The sequence below is a fragment of the Falco peregrinus genome, chromosome 7 (assembly GCF_023634155.1).
Source record: "Falco peregrinus isolate bFalPer1 chromosome 7, bFalPer1.pri, whole genome shotgun sequence".
Lineage (NCBI taxonomy): Eukaryota > Metazoa > Chordata > Aves > Falconiformes > Falconidae > Falco > Falco peregrinus.
Window position 1 is genome coordinate 67,353,827 of NC_073727.1, and position 22,758 is coordinate 67,376,584.

General features: G+C 38.4%; 1 protein-coding gene across 1 annotated transcript in view; it reads right to left on the minus strand.

Annotated features, from left to right (window-relative positions):
* TPO (thyroid peroxidase) overlaps positions 1 to 22,758 on the minus strand; it is a 46,428-nt gene that overhangs the window by 22,247 nt on the left and 1,423 nt on the right. The window contains exons 2-6 of the mRNA XM_055810672.1: positions 21,594 to 21,675; positions 16,475 to 16,644; positions 11,655 to 11,787; positions 6,675 to 6,804; positions 3,851 to 4,057 (exon numbers count right to left, since the gene is read on the minus strand). Coding sequence (XP_055666647.1) covers positions 3,851 to 4,057; positions 6,675 to 6,804; positions 11,655 to 11,787; positions 16,475 to 16,644; positions 21,594 to 21,675 — 722 coding nt within the window. The remainder of the gene's footprint in view (positions 1 to 3,850; positions 4,058 to 6,674; positions 6,805 to 11,654; positions 11,788 to 16,474; positions 16,645 to 21,593; positions 21,676 to 22,758) is intronic.

Sequence of the window (22,758 nt, forward strand, 5' to 3'; positions counted from 1 at the left end):
TTCCAAAACTAATGAATAATATTTATATGATTTTTTTCTCTGCCTTCCATAATTCTAGAGGGAAAAAACTCAGAACAAAACCCTGTCTGGCCACAGTAGTTTTCCCAGTATATCTGCACATTGATTTGAACTGTTATTATATATGCACAGTCAAACCTGTTTATGGTGAAATTCTTTTATGTGTAGGAAAATGAAAGGCACTGATTGTTTCAGTGTACCACAATGTCTAAACTGCTACTTCAGCTAAAGAGAAATCTTTCTTATTGTGAACCCCTTCTGTGGGAAATGACCTTGTAAAAGGATTTTTGCTGTAGACTTAAAAGAAAACCTAACTTATGGTCTACGAAAGTTTGCCAATATGGAGAACATGAATGCTTATTTGTGGACATGAATCTCAGAGGAGAGTCAATGACTCCATCTGACAGTGAGATGCTGCCTCTGAAGCACAGAAGAAAAAGGCAGGGGCTCACTTTTCTGGTTGTTGGGAGCACACTGACTGATCCATTTGTAGCTGAGACAGTAGCCCGTCATGTTACATGTCACCTTTTGCAAATCACCTCACTTTTCTCCAGCTCTGTTTCTTTGCCAACTTTTTTGTACCTGAACTAACCATCTGAAAGCTTTTCAGGATTGTATCTTACTATGTGTATGCACCGTGCCTAATTATTGTCAGCAATGTAGTTAATACTGAATAAAGTCAGTAGTTCTATGAAAGTCTTTCTAATGCCTCATTATGTCTCATCTCTAACCTGAAATAATCATCTGAGGAATGACAAGTTATCTCTGCAACCCTGTTTCATGTGTCAGGTCACTGTAAAAGAAGTATAAACTAAAGCTGGTGATTTTTAGTTGGGTCTTTTTTTCCACATTATTTGATTCTGAAAAGATACAGAAAAAGAATGTTCAGGCTCTACAGGCTTAATGTGAGAATCACTGGGTGAAATTCTATAGCCTTGATGATGAAAATGTCCAGAAAAGAAAATTGTAACAGTTTCTGCTAACCTATGAATCATTGACCTACACTTGTGATTAATATTAATGCGCTACTGCAGTTTTCAATCCTTCATTGAATTGCACTGACTCAGAACATTTTCCAGACAGCTTCTTTAATCTGCACAGCCAGAAGCTTCCTCTCCCTGGTGAAACCCCCAGAGAGGCCATGTGTCTGTAAGTGCAGCTGTCCTTTACTGTGGGTGGATTCTCCCTTGGGTGCCACTGTTCTAGGAACACAGCAAGAGTGGAAACTGCAGCCTCTCTGTTTACCTTGTTGGATAATATGCTATTGATTTCACTGTCTTTGGAAACCAGCCACAGTTTCTTCATATACAAAATGAACATATAAAACTAACTGTGGCAGTTTTCCAAATATTTAATAGGTGAATAGCTTTAATTAAGATTTCAGGAAGAAGATCAGTTGTAGGGGGTAATAGCTTTTTGTCCCAGTGTTCAAGAAATAGTTCCTCTGGTCACACTAATAACTACAACTCCCCTCTTTTTTTTTTTTTTTTTTTTTTTTTTTTTTTTTTAAATATAGTGTCTATTCTTTGCCGTTGACAAAACCAGTCACAAAATACTAGATATATAATACAAACAAACAACCATCTTCATATCTGTCCCTCTAAGCTGTGAACAACAGAATAATAACAAAATGGAGCTGAAAAATTCATGGGACTGTGATCACATCATGAATCCACAAGCTGGGAAACTTACCTAATACTTACAGAGTTGTGTCTGAATATCTTTTTAAGTCCCCCAGCCTCGGCCATTCTGAGTATCAGGCACTAACTCCCAAAGGTGGCCATGGGTATGACTTGATCCCATTCCCCTGCTAGGCTACATTCAGTGCTAGATTTAGTACACGTACACATAAATTGCCTTCAAGAGCATTCCTTTGTGATGAATCTTTTCACAGCTCCAGGGTGGGATTTTTTAGAGCACTGAAAGATGCACTTGTGGGTCTATGCCATGGTAATCTGTGCAGCTTCATTCTCTCTGCACTGTAATGCTGCCACCACATGAATAATAGTCTTGGAGTCCTTTTTTGAAGATCCCTTAAATTACCTCTATTTTAAGCAGATGGGATTTCCGGGCTTGAACTAGGAAGGGTTCAGTTAGACCTCTATGGTCTCTGTGATCCACATTTGATTCAAATTATGGGCAACAGTATGAGTCTCTTCTCAATTTAAAAATCTATTTAGTAATAAAAAATGTGGGGGTTTTGCACTTAAGAACAATTGTGCTGTCATAAACACAAAACATGAACTTTTGAAAACGTTTTGGTTTATATCTACAGCAAACTACTTTTTAAAAATGGGAGTCAATACATAGCTACATTGTCTCATATGGCGGAGACACACTCCACGTCCTTCATCACATCATATGAAGCACTGCTGGTTAGGGACTGGACTTCCCCCCTGATGTCTCCTTTGGGAGGTAAGGCTTTGAGAATGGGAACATTTCTATGGCTATTCCTTAACAGCATAAACAGAATAAACAATTTCTTACCCCAGATGGAAATTTGAGGCACAGTAAACTAGGCATTTTTGTCAGAACTATGGAAGGCTCATTGTAACTGGGGTTGTTGTGGCTAAACCGAGTTAGTCAGTCGCCCAGTGTCCCGAGAGTATGATTCTTTATGAAATATGTGCTATTTCTGAGTACTCTCAAGCTATGCTTGCAAACTTTCAAAACCCCATATCTCCAAATATGAGAGAGACTAGATTTACTTGCCTGTGGTAAAATTGCAGGCAGTCATTAATTTTGTTTAGTCTTCCCTGTGTTGCAGATTCTCTCATCAAATGGAAGATGAGCCATCTTTCAGCACAGGACCTGATACAGTCCCATTTACAGTCAGCCAAATATTTTCCTTTCTGTTTAATGGAACTGTGATGAGGCAAAATGCAAAAGGACACTATGTCCTAGATATCAAATATGGTTTGTAAAGGGGAAAAGAGTATTTCTACGCAGATGGAACTTACTCCCTACATTGGCTTCAGTGCATAGTGAAGGTGGTCAGTAATCAAGCTCCAACCTTAAGGAAAGTAATTTAGGTTGCTCTGCATAGAGATGGGGGCAACAGTCCAAGGTCAGTAATGGCCATGGGGCTCCCCTGAAGCATGAGATGGACAGGCTGTGCTTTGAGAAACAAAAAATTGGTTTGACTTCGCTACTTAAGTTTTTGAGCAAAATAATGACTATACTTCTAAATTAACCAGACAAGAATATAGCATCCTATATTTCTACCAATTTATGCTTCTTTCTGCCCTCTAACAAGCTTTGAATCCGTGTTTTGCACCTACTCAAAGCAAAGAGGTGATGCAAGTTTCAGCAAATCCCTGAAGATCATTTTATACATACATTGAAAAGATAGCTCTCTTCAAAAGTTTGCATTAGCTGCTGGAAATATCTTTGCTTTCACTGAGTAGAGTTAAGATCCTTTCACTTTATCTGACTGGCAGTTTAAAAACAGAATTATTTATGACTACTTCCCTATTTTCCCCAATGGAACTCAAAACCTTGAAGCATAAGAACAATAACAAGGGACACACACACACACACACGTAAGGTTTCTCTGCAACTAAAATCTGAAAGGAAGAAAAATTTGGTATTTATACTAAGTACCTTAGCTGTAGTTTTGTTATCTTTACAAAATAATTTCAATATCTACAGGTTTCATGTAATAGTTGCATTAGTTTTCAATTTTTCTATCACTGTCTGCTCTGATATTTCTGGATTATCTGTCAATTTGCTTTATAATTATTTCAGTATAGGTGTATCACTGATGTGTTTTACTTTACTCACCTGTTTAGAACCTGGAATTTCTCTTGAAGAAGTTAATTTAGAATCTTACCTTTATTGGAAAACATGGATTTTGTTTTTCACATGTCATCTGGCACTCCATTCCATTTAGGAAGGTTGTTTTGCTTGTGCTCTGTGGTGTAAATGCAATGTCATGGTCTATGTACTGTCCCCACACCGTAATAATATCAGAATACAGGTTGTCTTCAGTAACAGCCTCATTAGATGCATGAATAATTTTTCTTGTCACTTCACGAACCTGGGAAAAGAGCTAATTTACCTTCAGTGCCAAGTAGTATTTACTTATCACAAAATGATAGAACACTAAAAAGTAAGTGGAACAGCGATAAAGCTCCCCCCTCCCCAACACCAGTTGTACAGTACTTGTAATGGTTTGTCTAAAAAAAAACCCCAAAAAACCCCAATCTCTGACAGACTCTTATTTCTCTTCAGGAGCTGAGATACTGGTGCCACAAGCAGATTCAAAGATGTTTCAGCTGAGTTTTCCTATACATTTGCCAAATGAACAGTGTACCTTTGATCTGTTCCTTTCCAGAGCATTTTGAAAACCACACATTTCTTTTAGACTGTCTAAAAGTTTTATTTATATTTATGGTGTTTTATGCTCTTTTAACAGATGGATTCTGTTTGCTGGGCAACCTCAAATCACTGTGGATACACCGAGGCTCTGGGCTGCTCCATACATAAACAGAACAGCTTACGCGGCCCAGGAGACAAGATGAGTTGCAAACACATGGTAGCTGAAAACTGTGTCTCACTTTCTCAGGCAGGTAGAAGCCCAGACATATTTCTGAGGCACTTTGGTGAAAGCTGCATAGATATACAGATGCTCTGATGGGGAACGCATGGAGATATCTATGCTACATGTCCGGCCTATACTATATAACCAAGCAAAATCATCAAACTCAGCAGTCAGTGATTATTAGGTTATTGCTATTATTCAGATCATGCTGCAAAATATTCCCTCACATACAGCAGCTGCCTTAGAAGTCAAGCAACTGAAAGGGCAGCACATTAAATAAAGTCACAGTCTGTAATAAATATAAGGGCTATATAATGAAGGGAAATGCAGTTAAACAGAACTGGTAAGGACCAGAGGCAACACAGGACTTTTTAGGAGCAACGGGCTTTATATTGAAATAGTCAAGACCAGAGAAACATAGAGATCATCATGAATCCAAGCCTTGCTATAATATTTTAATAGCTTTGGTGACCACAAAGCACAAAATTTTTCTTGCAGTTGGCAAGATTTTCTTATCACTGTTAACTTGCACACCTACACTGTGTTTTAATATTAGTTTATAGTAACCCTCACACTTATCTCTCACCTTCACAGTATTTGCATGCTGCTTTTTAAAGGAAATAGTTGGAAAACGAAAAGTATAAAAAAAAAGATAATTATGTAAATGAGGAAAAAACATCTATGGAACTAGTTTTATCCTATCTTACTTCAAAATAAAGCAGAGGACCTTTCAGATGGTTAGATATGACCAGCTTTGGTGCAGTTACGTAGTTTTGTTTTATGTTTTGTTTGTGTTTTACTTCACAAGCATGTACTCTAATAAATCCAGAAAAAGGCAGTTTGTACCATCTACTGGAAATTTACCTGTGTAAATGTCAGGTTTTCATCTTTAAGCACTAAATTTTGCAGCTTACTAAGATGAGTTGCAGGTGACATTAACACAAAATTCTCTTCCTCATCCTTAATCAAACATACAGTGGTTAAAATAACAAGACTTTGAGTCCATTAAAAGTCAGGTTTCAAAGCAATGGTGACAAACCAGAAATAGTAAATCCAGCCCAAATCATTGCACACTGCACTGGGGAATTTTTCACCCAGTCCTCTATGCAAATATTTTTTCTTCAAACTTCCCTCTATAGCAGCTCTGCTATTTTTTAACTATATGAGCTGCTAAAATCCATAAATATGGCAATGCTTTCTTAGCTGAGTAACCTGGGCTAGCTAAAAAATGAAGTTATGATCTGACAGTAATACTTGTTCTGTTAAGGTATGCTAACCTAGGAGAAATGGTATACGTGCGTACACACATACGCATGCTAGCATGACCATGTGCTTTATATTTATTTAGTTAACACCCAACCCTGTTTTACCCCTTCTCCTTCCCTGAACAAATGCACCGTTATTGAAACAAAGAATCATAAAACCACTGGAAAGTCTAGGCTGGAAGGAAACTCTGGAGACCACACGATGCAGCTTTCTATTGAGAGCAGGGGTCAGGTTATTCAGAGCCCATCAAGTCAGCTCTCGGGTATTTCCCATGAAGGATATTCCAGCAGTTGTCTAGGCAGCCTATTCCAACATGTAATTGCTCTCACAACAAATTGTTTTTCCTTGTATCAACCCAAAATTTCCCCTGGAGCAACTTATGACCGTTGCCTCTTGCCATGTCAGCGTGCATCATTGTGAAGACCTCTCTCTTCTCTCTAACAGCCTTTTCAGCATGAGGGGGCTTGATTAGATTCACCCTGCACCACGCTTCCTTAGGCGGAGCAGTCACCACCAGCAGTCTGCTGAGTGCCCTGCATCTGGAACAAGCCAGGCCAGGCACACAGCTGGCTTATGCCCTGCCTGCACTCCACCACGGTCCCTTTTGGCAAAGCTGCCCCCCAGGGTGGTCAGTGTCCCCCCTGCACTGCTCCATAGGCTTACCCCAGCCCAGGTGCAGGGCACCTCTCACTATCTGGCTGGCTTAACTTGTGCTTTAAGAAAGCTAGTAGCTTCTTAACTGAGCTCAAGAGATTGCTATTTACTGATGCAAATGGAAGTCTGTGGTGGCAGGTACGGTTATAGCCAAATGTAAATGTTTCAAGAGATCTCGCAGCACACTTCTAACCAAGGGTAGCTGGACTCCATTGTATCTGATGCTGGGATCCCATCCTCGAGGCTGGCTGAATCCATCTTCATAGGCTGCTGGAAGCCACCTAGCCAAGGCGGTGTTGGATGCTCCCCATCTAGGATGTTCCCTGGGAAAAGAAAAAAAAAAGAAAACCCAAAAGAACAATAACAGCAAACCCCCAAAATTCTTGCACCTTAGAATATCTTATAAATATATTTTTTATATATTTTATAATATACTTACAATACCTTTATCTTCTGAAAAATAATCTAAACATAAAATAATACAAAATAATCATCAGTCACAGAGAAATATGCCACTGCAATAAAACATTCATGTAACAGTCCTTGAAAAGGCATCCAATACTGGTTTTCATGTATGCCAACATCAGTTTGACTTGAAAGGAAAATAAAGAAGGACTAAATTACTAATGAAATGTTACTATCTTAATTACGTGTATAATGTAAGTTGGTTACCTTTTGACATCTTCGAAATACTTGCCCCGACAGTGTTTTCCTTACAGTGACCACATTCCCCATAAGGTCAGGCATACACTTAACTGCCTTTGCTGGCATCTTTTAAAAGATGTTTGCTTAGAGCAATAGCTAGAAAATCAAGATTTAAGAAAACAGAAAGAAGTCCTAGAATAAAGGTGAAGAAAGCTTAAAAGGGAAATGGATACTACTCCTACAGAAGTAATCATTTAGCAAGATCCAAAGAGAAAGGACTGAGGGAAGGGGAATGATGGTGGTGTTGCTGAATTCAGCAGCAATGCTCCCTCTGGTTACATCTATACTAATTACTTGGGTGCAGCTTTGGGAGGGCCTGTGCACAAGCCCAAGCACTGGTATGCACTGAACTATGCTTTTAAGTTGCAAACACTAACTGCAGTGTGTTTTTGGCTCACACTGACTCACATTTCTCTGAACACCTGGCCGGGCACACCTTGGGATTAGTGCGTGCCAGTTTGTCATCCTGAAGCCAGCCTGCCTGAAAGATGGAAAGGCAGTGAAAAGGTTTAGATAAAAGTCTAAGAGGTGGCAAGAATCAAGTCATACTTCTTTTGAGGGCCAGTAAATGATTCCTGGTGATTTTTATTAGTATAGTTGGTGAGTCTTGGGCTTGACCCAATTAATTTTCCTTTTGGCATGAACATTTCTAGTGCATTTTTCGTAAGAGGACATTTTAGTTCTTCTTGTTTGGTCGGTTGGTTGTTTTTTTAACACTGCCTGTTCAACATATTTCATAATTGTTAAATATATACATTTTCGCAATGTACCCATTAACCATAATTGTAAAGAAAGCCAAAAAGAACAAGAAATATTCCCAGACAGTTAATAGAACTACATGGCGTTAAAACATACATTTATATGTCTATTGGGACGCTAAAGAGGGAACAATTATTTTATTAATACTTCATTGATCTCCAGCACACTGAAGTGGCTCAATTTGCCAAGCTATACGGTACAGTAATATACTTAATTATTCACAATAATTCACACTTGAAGGTTGAAGTATGCTTTAATAAAGCATTCAAATTAGTTACAGTTGATTTGCCTTTATTGAAATTGCATAAAATACTGCACATAGTGTAGTGCTATTTCACTCAATTAAAAATAATGAAATGTTAATTTAACTGCTTAACTAGTGATTTTTCTCCTGATTGCTTTTATATTTTAGCAGATTACTGGAATGCTACTTTAGTAAAACCCTTCTCGCATGTCTTTTTATTATTACATTACGCATGTTAATGTCTTGGAATCTTGCTTGAGTTGAAAAGATTTTTATCCAGGGCAGCTGAAATAATGAGATTTTGGTACCATACAGTTTTATCGAGTAGTCAAATCTGATTACTATACATTCTGTTTAAGGGAAGTGCGACTTGTCATTTACTTGTGGAATACTGGAATTGCACGGTTTGGATTTTGTTTTGGCTCCCTTAGAAGGAATGTGGAGTTTTAAGATGCAGTTCACTGTGCAGATTTATGGCTTTTGATTGTTACTTGAATGTCATGCCTAAGTTTTGAGTAGAAAGAATGAATGCCATATGGCAATTTGATAATTGGATTTTGTCATGTTTTACATGGCTCTGAGTTACCATGGACATAACTTCAGGCAAACATGGAAAACTTCTGTGAAAAATGAGCCTGCCACTGAACTGAACACTTAGCTTGTATTGAAGCGAAGCAGCTATCTTAAAAGAAACACCTCAATTCCTCCTAATAAGTCATATAGTCTTATATGGATTCAGTCAGGACTGCTCATTCTTTCCACTAGGTGAGCCATATTCATATCTCTAACTCTGACAGTATTAGAGCTTCAGACTAAGCATTAGGTCCTTACCTGATGGAACAGTTAATGACACAGCAATGAAATAGAAATGCTGCAGATAAAATTCCTCCTAGCTTCCAAATATTAGGCATACAACATGTAATCTAGTCATCTAAGCATCTGTCCATCAAGCAAGAGACAGACAGTCCTGAGTGCCATCCTGTTATCTCATCCTATCTCTCACTGTTGGGAACAGCCAAATTTGCAGCCTTGCAGTAGAGATGTAACTACTTTGGAGAGCTAAGATTAGGTGGGATTAATTGCACTGTGAGATGCCATTCCTTTAGTACCTGTAATTCCTTCACCTTTGAATCCCTTTCACGCACTAGGCACTAAGAACTACACAGATCAATGCTAGTTAGTTGGAAAAAAAAAAAAAAAAAAAAAAAAAAAGGAGGGCGGACTAGCTATTTGGATATACTTTGTCTCCCTTATTCTTAATTTTTGACTCAAGTTGTACATTTATTTTGCTTATTACCCACACCTATGCCTTCAGGCAGAAAGAAAAGTAAACTCTGTTGATATCTGTTACTAGTAAATATGGATAATGACACTGCTGGGAATGTTTGATGTTATGTTGATATTGTCAATAGAAGGCCATGTTTGTACTATTCTGCTCTGCCTTTATTCTAGGGAGTTCACACTCAAACAAGTAACCTCAGTGCTGTGGAATAAATACTTTGTAATCTATCTGATATTTCCCAAGTATGTGAACTGATGAAGTAAAACATATGTAAAGAAATTCCATGTACACTTTTAAATAGATTTAAATAGATTTTTGTTGTAGGTAGGTAAACAATTAACTCCACTGTGAAATTTGTTTAAATTTCACCTGTGAAATGCAGCATCTACTGATCTACAGCACAGCTGCACATTCCAACTGGGTGACTAAAATTGCAAATACAACACAGATCCTGATATATTTTCTGCCTGGAAGTGGCAGCTGTAAAGCAAGGAAAAGTATAGACTGGTACTTTGTTTAACATTTGAAGTCTTTGAAGCTGGCTTATATTACAGAATATGCTGTTTACATTATAGTATAATGGGCTTTTAAAGCCGATATATTTCAGTAAAACTTGAGGTATTTCAAGGGTCTTATTACAGAGTTTTATACTAATTTAAGATCTGATTCGCTAGTTTCAAAGTCTTTGTGTTTTTGGTTTTTTGGTGTGTGGTTGGTGGGTTTTTTTTGGTTGTTGTTGCCTTGCACCTTTTAGAGATGCTTAGAGCAAAAAGTCTAAAATACCACCAAATACAAGTGATGAGTTTAAACAATGATTTGGTGCAAGCATACAACTATACAAAGTAGAACATAGTAATTACAGATTAATCAGACTCAATAGATTGTACTTACTCTATCCAGGTTTAGAAACCAGACTGAAATGCCTATACACATCCTAGTATTACCAAAGTCACTGAAGAGAAAAAGATGTTTTACCTTACCCACAGCAGAGTATGTTTCCCTCCGTCTCTGGAGAGAAAGACTACAGCAGCCATGCCTGCAAATTAAGAGCTTTAGCCATGTGCCTATGTTCAGCTGCGTGTACCTTGGCCAATGCATTCAAGCCCTGATGGAGTTGTCAGTGCAAATATTATACTAGCTGTTAGTTCAGATTCCAAGCAACTCTGCAAGTGCCTGCAGGAAATTATGGATACCCACACAGTTAGATTTATAACATCAATGCATATCAGGTTGTGTCCTTTCAACAAAGAGACTATCAGGCACATTCTTTGCAAATTACTTGTGATGTAGCAAAACAGATTCATCTCATAAAACCAGACTGATTGAATAATAAAACTGCAGATTTTTACTGCTGTTCATTCACCATGTTGCAGAATGCCTTAACCTATGCAACGCTAATGGCCTTTCATTTACAGCTCTGTAGCCCCTCACTTGTAATATTACAGTCTGCCTTTCAGTTTGTGACCTTATGCCTATGTATCCAAAGGCTGCCGAGTATAAATATCATTTACCCTTGTACTCAAAGCAACTCTCATTCTCAGTTTTACACCCTCATTGCATTGAAGGAGTCTGAAAATACAGTCACATCTGTTATGTTGGGTTTTGCAGGAAACAATTGCTGCATGTATTAGGTAACAAGCAGGTAACAGTAGTAAATAACAGTCATTCAGATAGCCAATAAGCATATATTTATATAAATAAATATATCACCCATAATTTTTAGATGCATGTTTGTTAAATGTTAAGGTTGTGGGAAAACACAAAAAATGAGAATTTACTTGATTTTGCTACTGCTTCTCGTGAAGTAACTATATTTTCCTGCTCAATATCATTTTATCCAATTCTGTCAAAAATTAATGTTGGGTTAGAATTTAGTCTTTTTAATTTATATAGAAAATAGCATCTATTGAATCAGTCCTCTCTAAATTTAAAGTTCTTTACATAATCTGAGAAGCCTTCGTAGGGAGGGCATGTCTGCAAAAATTAGTGTACCAAAGCTTAGATGAAGAGATTCTTCCCGTGGGAGCTTTCAGAGGCACCTCATTTAGACACACGTTGATGACAAATTTAGCTGATTGAGGATACCCTCTGCCCCCAGTTTTTCTAAGAAAAAGTATACAGAGCTTCTTGAGTTTAAGAATAAGAAAGAAGGATTTTTAAGAGAAAATTCTAATCATACATACCTGTTATTGCAGGCACCAGTGATGAGTCGATATTTATTAGCTAAGCAATTGTTTGGGCATTTTGGTGGCAACGTGTAAGGTAGACATCCAGAAATATTAGCAATCATAGTGAGCCTATCAGCTGATAAGAGATCTGAAAGGAAGAACCCAAACAAGTAATTTGCTTTACTGCTATACAGGAGAAAAGACATTATTGTCAGCTACGACTACAGCATCTCCTCTCTTCCTGGGAAAGAGTGCTTAGTGAGAAGTGCTGCAGGAGGCAGTCTTAGGGACTTAGAGGAGATAGAGGGTTAAAGGGAACAGCTCATTTTATTATCTGATATGTAGAGAATGAGAAGGAAGTAGTCCAGCCATAGCTGAGAACTGAGGTCGACCTGCTCCTTTTTCTCCTTCTTTAACTTGCTCTCTGCTGCCTTCTTTGCCTGCATTGTAGTCACATTTCTTGGCCAGTCCCTGTGCTTACAACAAAGCTGTAAAAAATACCATTCAAGAATGGAATTACATAGCAAGGAGGAAAAATGTGGGACTGGAAAGATGCAGAAATTTAAAGACACTACATCAGACTATATGATTAAGTACGGAATGGAGGAGGCTCAGAATTATGAGCTGGAATTTGGAAGCTAGGTAAAATCAGGGAGCTGTATACAAGTAGAACATGATATTAATATCTTTGTAATGTGATCCCAGATGGGTTTCCCAGTGAGCATTCTGCTGATGAGGGACAAACTCACATTCTTGTCTAAGCTCCAGAAAGCTGGCACCCTCTCTTACCCACACATGTATGTAAGCACATGTATGGCCGGTTGAAGGTAGAAGTAGCAATATCCTTCCCGAACTCAGAGAAGTCTTGCCATTCAAACTGAGTGTAACCATCACATACTGAAACAAAATGGTAAAGGCAGCATCTAACTCTTGCCTTTGTCTCCCCACTGGGTAGTGCAGGCCATGCAGCCCCACCATCTATCACTTCTGCCCATCCAACTCCGAACTAAGCTGCATTATTCCATTAAGCAAGTCAAAAAAAGTAAGCCAGAAAAACAAACCAAAAAAGGCACAAGAGCCAAATCAGCTCAAAAACCCCAAAATGTTCTGCTGAGCTGCTAGAACCTGTGCAAGGTAGGCGTGAGACCAGAGAAAAAACGGGCTGTTAGAGTGGCTATGTAACCTCGTCATTATATACTAGCTACTCATACCAAACCTGTGGATATGGCTGTATTTTCATGTTACTTCAGGTTCAAAGATATCCTCAGAGATCAGTTCCCTAGTTTCTGTGCTGCCTAGCTATTCATTGAGTCGTAGAATCATAGAATTATTTAGGTTGGAAAAGTCCTTTGAGATCACCAAGTCCAACCATTAACGTAGCACTGCCAAGTCCATCCATAAACCATGTCCCTAAGCAGAATATCTACACATTTTTTAAATACCTCCATGGATAGTGATTCCACCACCCCTTGGGCAGCCTCTTCCAATGCTTGACCACCCTTTCTGTGAAGATGTTTTTCGTAATATCCAATCTAAACATACCCTGGTGCGACTTGAGTCTGTTTACTCTTGTCCTGTCCCTTGTTACTTTGGATAAGAGACCGATCCCCACCTGCCTACATATCCAATCTAAACATACCCTGGTGCGACTTGAGGCTGTTTACTCTTGTCCTGTCCCTTGTTACCTTGGATAAGAGACCGATCCCCACCTGCCTACAGTGTCCTGTCAGGTAGTTGTAGAGAGCAATAATCACACACACACACCCCCCCCCCTTGAATCCTTGAATCTCCTCCTCTCCAGGCTAAACAACCCCATTCCCTCAGCTGCTCCTCATCAGACTTGTGCTCCAGACCCTTCCCCAGCCCCGTCGCCCTTCTCTGGACACGCTCCGGCACCTCCAAGTCCCTCTTGCAGTGAGGGGCCCAAAGCTGAACACAGGATTTGAGGTGCGGCCTCACTGGTGCTGAGCACAGGGGGACAGTCACTTCCCTAGTCCTGCTGGCCACACTGTTTCTGATATGAGAAGGTTGGCCTTCTTGGCCACCTGGACACACTGCTGGCTCATGTTCAGCCAATTGTCAACCAGCACCGTCAGGCCCTTTCCCACAGGCACATTCCAGCCGCTCTTCCCCAAGCCTGTAATGTTGCCTGGGGTTGTTGTGACTCAGGTGCAGGACCTGGCACTTCTCCTGGTTGAACCTCATACAACTGGCCTCGGCCCATTGGTCCAGCCTGTCCAGATCCCTTTAGTAGAGCCTTCCTGCCATCAAGCAGATTAATGCTCCACCCCAGCTCAGTATCATCTGCAGACTTACTGAGGGTGCTTTCTATCCCCTCATCCAGAGTGTTGATAAAAATTTTAAGGAGCTCTGGCCCCAATACTGAGCCCTGGGGAACACCACGTGTGACCAGCCACCAGCTGGATGTAACTCCATTCACCACCACTCTTTGGACTCAGCCATCCAGCCAGCTTTTAACCTGGCATAGAGCACACCCGTCCGAGCCATGAGCAGCCAGTTTCTGCAGAAGAATGCTGGGGGAGATGGTATCAAAGGCTTTTCTAAGGTCCAGGTAGACAACATCCACATTCTTTCCCTCATCCACTAGGTGGGTCATCTTGATGTAGGAGGAGATCAGTTTTGTCAAGCAGGACCTGCCTCTCGTGAACCCATGCTGGCTGGGCCTGATCCCCTGGTTGTCCTGCATGTGCCATGTGATGGCAGTCAGGATGATCTGCTCCATAACCTTTCCTGGCACCGAGATCAGGCTGACAGGCCTGTAGTTCCCCAGATCCACCTTCCTGCCCTTCTTGTAGATGGGGTCACATTGGCTAACCTCCAGTCTTCTGGGATGTCCCTGGTTAGCCACGAATGTTGACAAATGATGGAGAGCAGCTTGGTGAGCTCCTCTACCAGCTCCCTCAGTACCCTTCGGTGGATCCCATCTGGCCCCATAGACTTGTGTGTGTCCAAGTGGAGCAGCAAGTCACTAACCGTTTCCTCCTGGACTGTGGGGACTGCATTCTGCTCCTCCTCATCCCCATCTTCCAGCTCAGGGGGCTGAGTACCCAGAGGGAAGCCGGTCTTGCTATCAAAGACTGAAGCAAAGAAAGCATTGAGTACCTCAGCTGTTTCCTCATCCCTTGTGGCAATGTTCCCAGCCACATCCAATAAAGGACGTAGATTACCCTTGGCCCTCCTTTAGTTTCTAATGCATTTTAAATTTTTTTTTTTTTTATATATTTTTACAGCAGTGGCCAGCCTGACTTCTAGCTGGGCTTTGATCTCTCTAATCTTTGCCCTGCATAACCTTATGACATCCTTATAGCCATCCATAGCTGCCTGCCCCTTCTTCCAAAGCTGGTAAACTGTCCTTTTTCCCCTGAGCTCCAGCCAAAGCTCTCTGTTCAGCCAGCTTGGTCTGCTTCCCCATCAGCTCATCTTTTGGCACGTGGGGACAGCCTGCTCCTGTGCCTTTAAGATTTTCTTCCTGAAGAATGCCAGGCCTGCGTGGACCCCTTGGCTCTTCAGGACTATATCCCAAGAGACTCTGTCACCCAGGGTCTTACTGGCACACGTTTCCCTTAAAGTCAAATTAGTTCTTTAATTCACATAAAACTCTTTGTCATGCCACATAGGCTGTATAACATCTATTCACCTTCTGTTAATGTTGTTTCAGTTTTGAAAATTAACAAGAGTTTTGTGCACTTTTTTTATGCTTTAGAAATTTGATTTCTTTGGAAACTACTCCACCTGAAAAATAATTGTATCTCTGTGTGTGAGTGTTTATGTATATATAAATATATGCATGCACACACACACATATAGATACAGATATACTTTTATTTCTAGAAATGTCCCATTAGTTTAGTAAGTGAGATGTTTTCGCAAGGACAAACAACCTGAAAACATAACTGTGGATCTTTATGTTTTTCTACAACACTCTAATGTTTCCATATCTTGAAAAATAATGTCACATTATAATACTAAGACAGAGAATACAAATTATAATTTTCCAGTTCATGCTGCTCTAATTGACAGAATTAAATTACAGGGAAAAATGTCAATGTTTCTGAATTCTGACAGAATTAAATTACAGGGAAAAAAGTCAATGTTTCTGAATTTTTGAGCCTTCCAGACACCAGACAGATATTTTGAAATTCATATCCAATTAATGGCAACAAGAATTTTGCTTTACTTAGACAATTATATACCATTGAACTTTCTGGACTATCTCTCTTTCTTTCTCCATTTAACATAAAAGAACATCTAAAAGAGAAACAAAGTGGAAATAAATGTGTAACAGCAATGCATTATAAAATTAGTTTTGGAAATAAAAAAGTATTTTCTTAAAAGAGGGATATTACTAAGGTCATCAATGTCCAGAGGAAGTGTATTTGAAAACGCCAGTGCAATAGAGCCACAGAAACTGTATCATTTTATCTATAGATTCTAGTCCCCAGAAGCACTAAACCCAAAGTGCTGGGGAAGATAAGTATTTCACTGTAAACAAGCTTGCAACACTGTCGATACGCAAGCTGATTTATTGGCAATACAAATATACAGTCATGAGTTCACAGGATGCCAATAGCATAGTGCTACTGTCCTCAACTGTAGGAACACAGCCCACACTCCAGCAAAGAAAAACGTAAAACAGTGAGTATGTGAGGTGCTTTTAAAAACAAAAGAGAGGGCATCCTGGCCACAGGGTGCAGACAAGATATGTACTCCTGCCAAAGGTAAAATAAAAGTGAAGCTAACCCAACTTTAATATAAAAGACAATATTCAAGATATCCAACAGGGTTCTTTGCCAATGTCAATATAGTATATTTACCAGTTGGATGCAATGAACGTTTGTGCTTCTGGCAAAGTTTTTGTTTTAGCACTTGAATTGACATTTCCATTCGTTCAGCTGCTTCGGAAATATCTTGGCTTTCTTGTTCAGGAAATTTTGAGAAAGCTAGCAGCAAGGTGGGAGTTGTTATTCCTTTTCCTTCGATATTTCTATAATTGAGATAAAACACAGAAGGGTTTTTTTTTTAACATATAACCTTTCAGAACTTACTCATAGCTCTATTTGTGATGTTGGATATGTTCCTAGTTTAAGGTATATTTTGTCTGAAGGGCCTGCTGAGAAAGCAGAGAGGAAGACTACTTTTTGGCCTTGTTCTGCAAGGAAAATTTGGGAAAGAAAGGGAAGGTGCTTTTTCATGGGACATACACAACAGAGTTAAGCTTATAAGAAGCCTTTAGGATCAGATAGAAACTATTCAGATAGACAGAGCTGGCAGCAGAAAGTGTCTGGGAAGACCTTATGCAGGATAGTCACAATATGGGACTGTCACTATAGACACATCTAAGTGAGTAGGCTTTGCTTTCATGTAACATTTAATATCAAAGGCCATCTCAATCATTGCAGGTGGATTCACAAATGCCTTAGTACCTAGGAGTCATGTAACTGGCCCGCTGTCCTAGATGGTGTCCACATCCCTCTCAACTGTTCTGCAATTCACTGCAAGATGTATTTTTTTCACTTAGCAAGGGCTGTATCACCACTGTCCTTTTATTGGCAGAGCAGCCTTGGGAAAAGTGCATCAGGGAAGATCCAAGTCCTAAACTGACTCCTGCAACTTTGTAAAAATCACTCCAGCCTATTTCATTTCTAGACATGGTCATAGGTCACAGACATCCCCAAAGGCTGCTCTGAAGCACAGATTTATTTTGATATGCAATTTTCCTGAAAACATTGTGTTGTCTTATTCACTCAGGCTTGTTTAAAGCACAAGAAAAAATTAAAATGGAAACAACCGTTCTGATTTGGGTAAAACAAACAGTTAAATTTTGAGAAATTAGAAACATGCTTACATAAAAAGCATTAAGAAAATACAACTCCAAGGGCTTTTCTTGATGCCAGGTTTGTTCTTAGTTGACTGAAAAGAGCCTTAACCTGTTCTTTTGTTCTTTATACAGAAACTATTCCTTTCCTTTCAAAAGCTGAGCTCAAGAACACTTGGAACTATGAAAAATAGCTATTTTGCTCCTCAGCATCCTGTTTTTCAGTTTTCCATACACAATTAGGAAGTTGATGGGCAATCTGAAGTATTAAAAGTCCTAAACTGTGTCCCAGTTTAAAAGACAAGAAAGATGTTATAACTAAATGCAAGAAGTCAGGTTTAATATTTTAACATCACATGAGGATAATATCAGTCATGTATCATTTAAAAATACCCCAACTTATATGAACAGGCAAACATGTCTGTACAAATGATTAAATAAAGACATTTGCAAAAATTAGCTAGAAGCTAAGAATTGAAAGTAATCCACACTCCCAGAAAACCTCCAAAATTGAACCACCATAATCCTTAAGGAAAAGACATATTCCATTCTGAGGCATTTTCTGTCTTTTGTCTAATCTCACAGATACTGTAAGATTATCACAGCTGTTACTCCTCTGCCACATTTGCTGTTTGACCCACACCCTGCTCTTCACTCCATGCATGCATGCTAGTCCGTTCTAGTTCTTACACACACTCCTGAAGCTGAACAGTGTCAGTTACAAACTGTCTCAATATTTAGTAATACAGAAATAGCCCCATAAAGCTAATAGAATGACCTGTGATTGTATCATTATTAGGAACATGAAATCAGACATGAAGTGTCTTCCATACATGTTTAAGAATATATGGAAGTGACCTAGTGCAGACCATGTTATTTTGACGGAATGTTCTTTATGCTTGCCAGACTCTCAGTTACTGAATCTCATTACAGATCATAATTAGAAATATATGTATATAACACTCCCCAAACCCTTAAAGAAATTCTCCACAGTATGAGACACACTTTCTCTTTCAGCTTCAGATATTTTGAGTCTGATATTTCTTTCTGTATTAAATTAATATATTTATTGAATACCTTTTTTAGAGATTTCTAACCTGAGTTAATGTCATAGATATTTGTCACCATTCAGGAGATCTCTCAAAACAGTGACATTGTGCAGAACATAAAGTGATAGAGTTATAAAACTATGAAGAACACTATTTATTCTTTCCTGTAATGTGTATGTACATGGCCAGTCTGCTTTAAGACCAGATTGGCACTGACTAATAATCATGCTTAGTGAATTTCTGCAACTATAACTTTTATCTGGAACACTGGAAATTATTTTCCACTTCCCTTTGCATACAGATGATCCCATGACGGTCACTTCTGCAGATGGTCCTTTCAAGTTGGCATAGATAGGAGCCAACAGAAATAGTATCTTAAATTGTGGGGTTTGCAATTTATATTCTTTAAAAACATGCAAAAAATGAGTTCAAATGTAGTATACACAAAATAAAAGTAATTTTACAAGAACGAAGATAATGAGAAATATCTTTAATCTGCTCTTAAGGCTTGAAGTATTTTCAGGGTTGTCATCTATACTTTTTAATCTAAGAACACTGTGCCTTCAGCTAAAATATATGTTAAAATATGCTTAGAAATGTCAATGTTTTCTGACTTTAAATAGATTGAGGAAATCTTTTGTGTTTGTATTAGAGTTGTACTTACCTTCAACCTATTAGGGTAATTGGAAACCGGAGTCTAAAATTATATATCTAAAATGCTAAAACCAAATAATCTAGCACCATTTAACCCACCAACATAATTCACATCTCTCTTATACACAACTAGTTCCTCAGTCTTTTTGAGTTAATTACAAAGTTCTATCAGGAGAAATAATGACCATTTGCGGCTGTGTGCAGCACAGGCCTACGAGACTATCACTTTGCACAGCTTGCTCATTCTGGAGTTACCTTTAGTATCTTCCACACCTTAAAACCCATAAAAAGCAGAGACTCAGCAGAATATAAAAAGAATGGACAGCTGGAATCATGGCCCCTCCCAGTAGTTCTGAAACTCATTAGTTAAAGCTAGTACAAGTTTAATAATTTGTACTGGTTGTTATCATAACAAGATTTACTGTAACTAAAGTTAACTCCTGCAAGCCAGTATTACTTTCAAAATTTGTTTTATAGTGCACCTGGTAGTAAACTATCAATGTATTTGCATGTAGCACTGGATGACAGTCATAACCTCCCAGGTGACATATGGCTCTGAGTCTCCTATCCAAACTGCCTAGATTCCCATTGGCATTGTAACACAAATAATTCATTTTAATGATGATAATGCCATTGTGTTCCATCTATGCTATATTAATAATATTATGACTGAATATATTACAATAAAAACCATGAACATCTGCTCTTAAAGACTCACAAACCCAGAAGCCAATTGGAATAACAGGTACTAGCAAACAGTCATGAGAAGCACTTTGTAAGGGGAGACATGAACAGCACACAGGACTGTACTGGGACCTATGTGACCTTAAAACGTGGGATGTCATTTCTACCACAACTAGTAAATTCTAACACAAATTTCTAAAGCACAAACAATAAGTCAAAAATTCAAGTAATGATATTAGACAGCTGAGGTGAAGAAATGTACTTCTCTATTTTAATGAAAATTCAAGGTCAGACTGAGGTCTCAGGAGAAATCCAGTTATTTTGACTCAGTTTGCAGTTCAAACACCTAGATCATGAATTCAGCAAACATCAGGTTGGACTATTGTGCATGAAACAGCTAAGAGTTTTCCTACTCTAGCCTGAAAAAGGAGCTGCCTTTTCAACTCAGAACTAGCTTTTCAGTCTCAAAGACAGCATTGACCTCATCCATATTGCACTGTAGTTTCCTTCAGTTACTTATAAGCCAAAATAAAATGAGTTTTCACAGTACTGTGACCTCCACAACTTCCAGAAGCTCAAATATGCAGTCACATACATTCTTTTCTTGTTTTTAACCTATGTGCTGACCAAAGCTTTCATTGAAGTATACAGTATTCTTAAACTTACAAAGGAAAGAAGCCTTAGTAACTTTAGACTGACATAAAAAGTATTCAACTAAACACATTCACTCCTCAATACAATGATCAGATTAGATGTCAGTTCAGTCCTCTGTATTTGCAAATGACCAGGACTAATATCTAAGAGGCAGGTGCAGAGTGCATTTACAAGCCTTTATTAAAACAAGAAGAGTTTTCTTAATGATATTTACAATTCTCACTGCCCCACTTAGCTGGGCCACAATAAATTGAAGTCTATAAAAGCGCACAGTAGAAATATCATTTTCACTTCTGGTAATGATAATTTGTAACTTGAAAGACCAAGTATTTCATGCTGGTTAACGTTAAAACAAGCGATAGTCTCATGAGACTGAAACTCTTAATGCAGGTGTCAGACACTTGTGGCTCTGATTCCACAAGACAGGAAAGCATGTGCCACAGCTGCGAGATTAATGCACATCTTTTGATGCCCTGCTGAAAGCGCGAGCCTTTGGCTGCTTACAGGATTAACCCCAGACTTATGCAAAAGACATAACCAGTTCTCAGAGTGCTGTTACTAGCAGTGTTCTGCCTATGAAAAATTCAAAGGTTAACAACAGTATCCATCAGATCAAGTACTTTAATTTTTTTAAGTTTTAAATCAGTGATTTAATTTTCAGCTGCTGCGGTTAAAAGAGGAAAGAAAGGGAAAAAGAAAAATAATGTTAAAAAATACATAATATCCATAAAATTACAATTTTTTGAGCCACATGTTAATGGAATGTGATGTGTTACTTAGATCAGAAAAATATTCTTAATTATTTTCATATTTCTTATTTTTATCACATTTTAAGAGAGCGAATTATGTGGCGATAATGCACAAGGTTACGTTGGTTCAGATGATCATAAACATGGTATTTAGGGGCATGGTTTAATGGTGTAATTGTCAGTTGTGGGTTAACAGCTGGACTTGATCTTAAAGGTCTTTCACAACCTAAATGATTCTATGATTCTGTTTTCTTGAAGAAACACTGATCTCAAACTTCTCTGTTATGAAAGCTTTTTGCTAATAGATCTGTCACTATTTTTTTTTTACCTTTTCAGTGTATAATGTGCAGCATAATCCACCAGACTAGAGCCCTTTTCAATAGCCTCAGTAATGCAGTTATCTTCAGTTTCTTCTCAACAGGGAAAAAAAAAACAAAAAGAAAGACAGACAAATATGTTATTCAACAAAATACTTGATAAAATAACTACATTTACAAAATATAGAGGTTAATAACACTATGTATAACTTCTCCCCATTAAAATGATCTCCATATTTTAGTGTTCCTGAAACTAATGATGTGGCTTCTCACCTTTCTGAAAGATAAGGAAGGGCTAGTAAATAAATTCTTCCCTAATTTATAAGGCTTGAAGAACTATATTTTCCTTCTATTTCTTCCAGTATAAATCCAGCTGTGCATGTTAAGTAGTACCAAATGTTAACAGGTCCAGCTGCAATGTGTTGTGTTCTGTGTATGCAATCACGCTCATACGTATTTTTCATTAAACTGTTCTTGGATTGATAGGACAAAGCAGTCTCCCTCACAGGTAATATGAGCTGGCCTGAGCCACGTGAAGAATTTATGCCCATATTCATGCATAATTAACAAACTCCAAGATCTTCTGGGATCTGACCAATGCATGAAAGCCCTATTCACATTTCTCCACCTACGTTTGATGGAAGGATAAATGTGAACCTAAGAATACTTCAGCTGTGCTATTTTGTGTAGTGCTATCATAGAACATATATTCTTCTTCTTTTGTGTACATCTAGATTTATATTAAGTGAATCAGTCATATTTAAAGTCCAGTGGTCTAATTCCCATCTGTATTTTGTGTGATCATCCATTTTTTCTTAGAAAATGCATCATAAACAATAATAGATTGCTAGCAACCATTTATGTGCAATTGCTCATCATTTATGTAGAGTGTAATTTTAGGTGATATATTTTATCTGTGGTCCATGTTGTGCTATTTCTGTGATCTTTTTTTTTGAATACAGCACTCAGCTCAAGGAAAAGTAATACGCGATGGGAAGTAATCTTTCCTGTCAAAATTCTACTCCACTTTACTAAAGATGTTCTCAGCATCTGAGTAGAACAGTAGTTATTTCTCTTTTTCACCTATGCATGATGAAATATTCAGAAGATTCATTTATGGTTATCATTCAGATTTCTGCTACATCTGAAAATTTTTTTGAGTCTATTAAAAAAAAA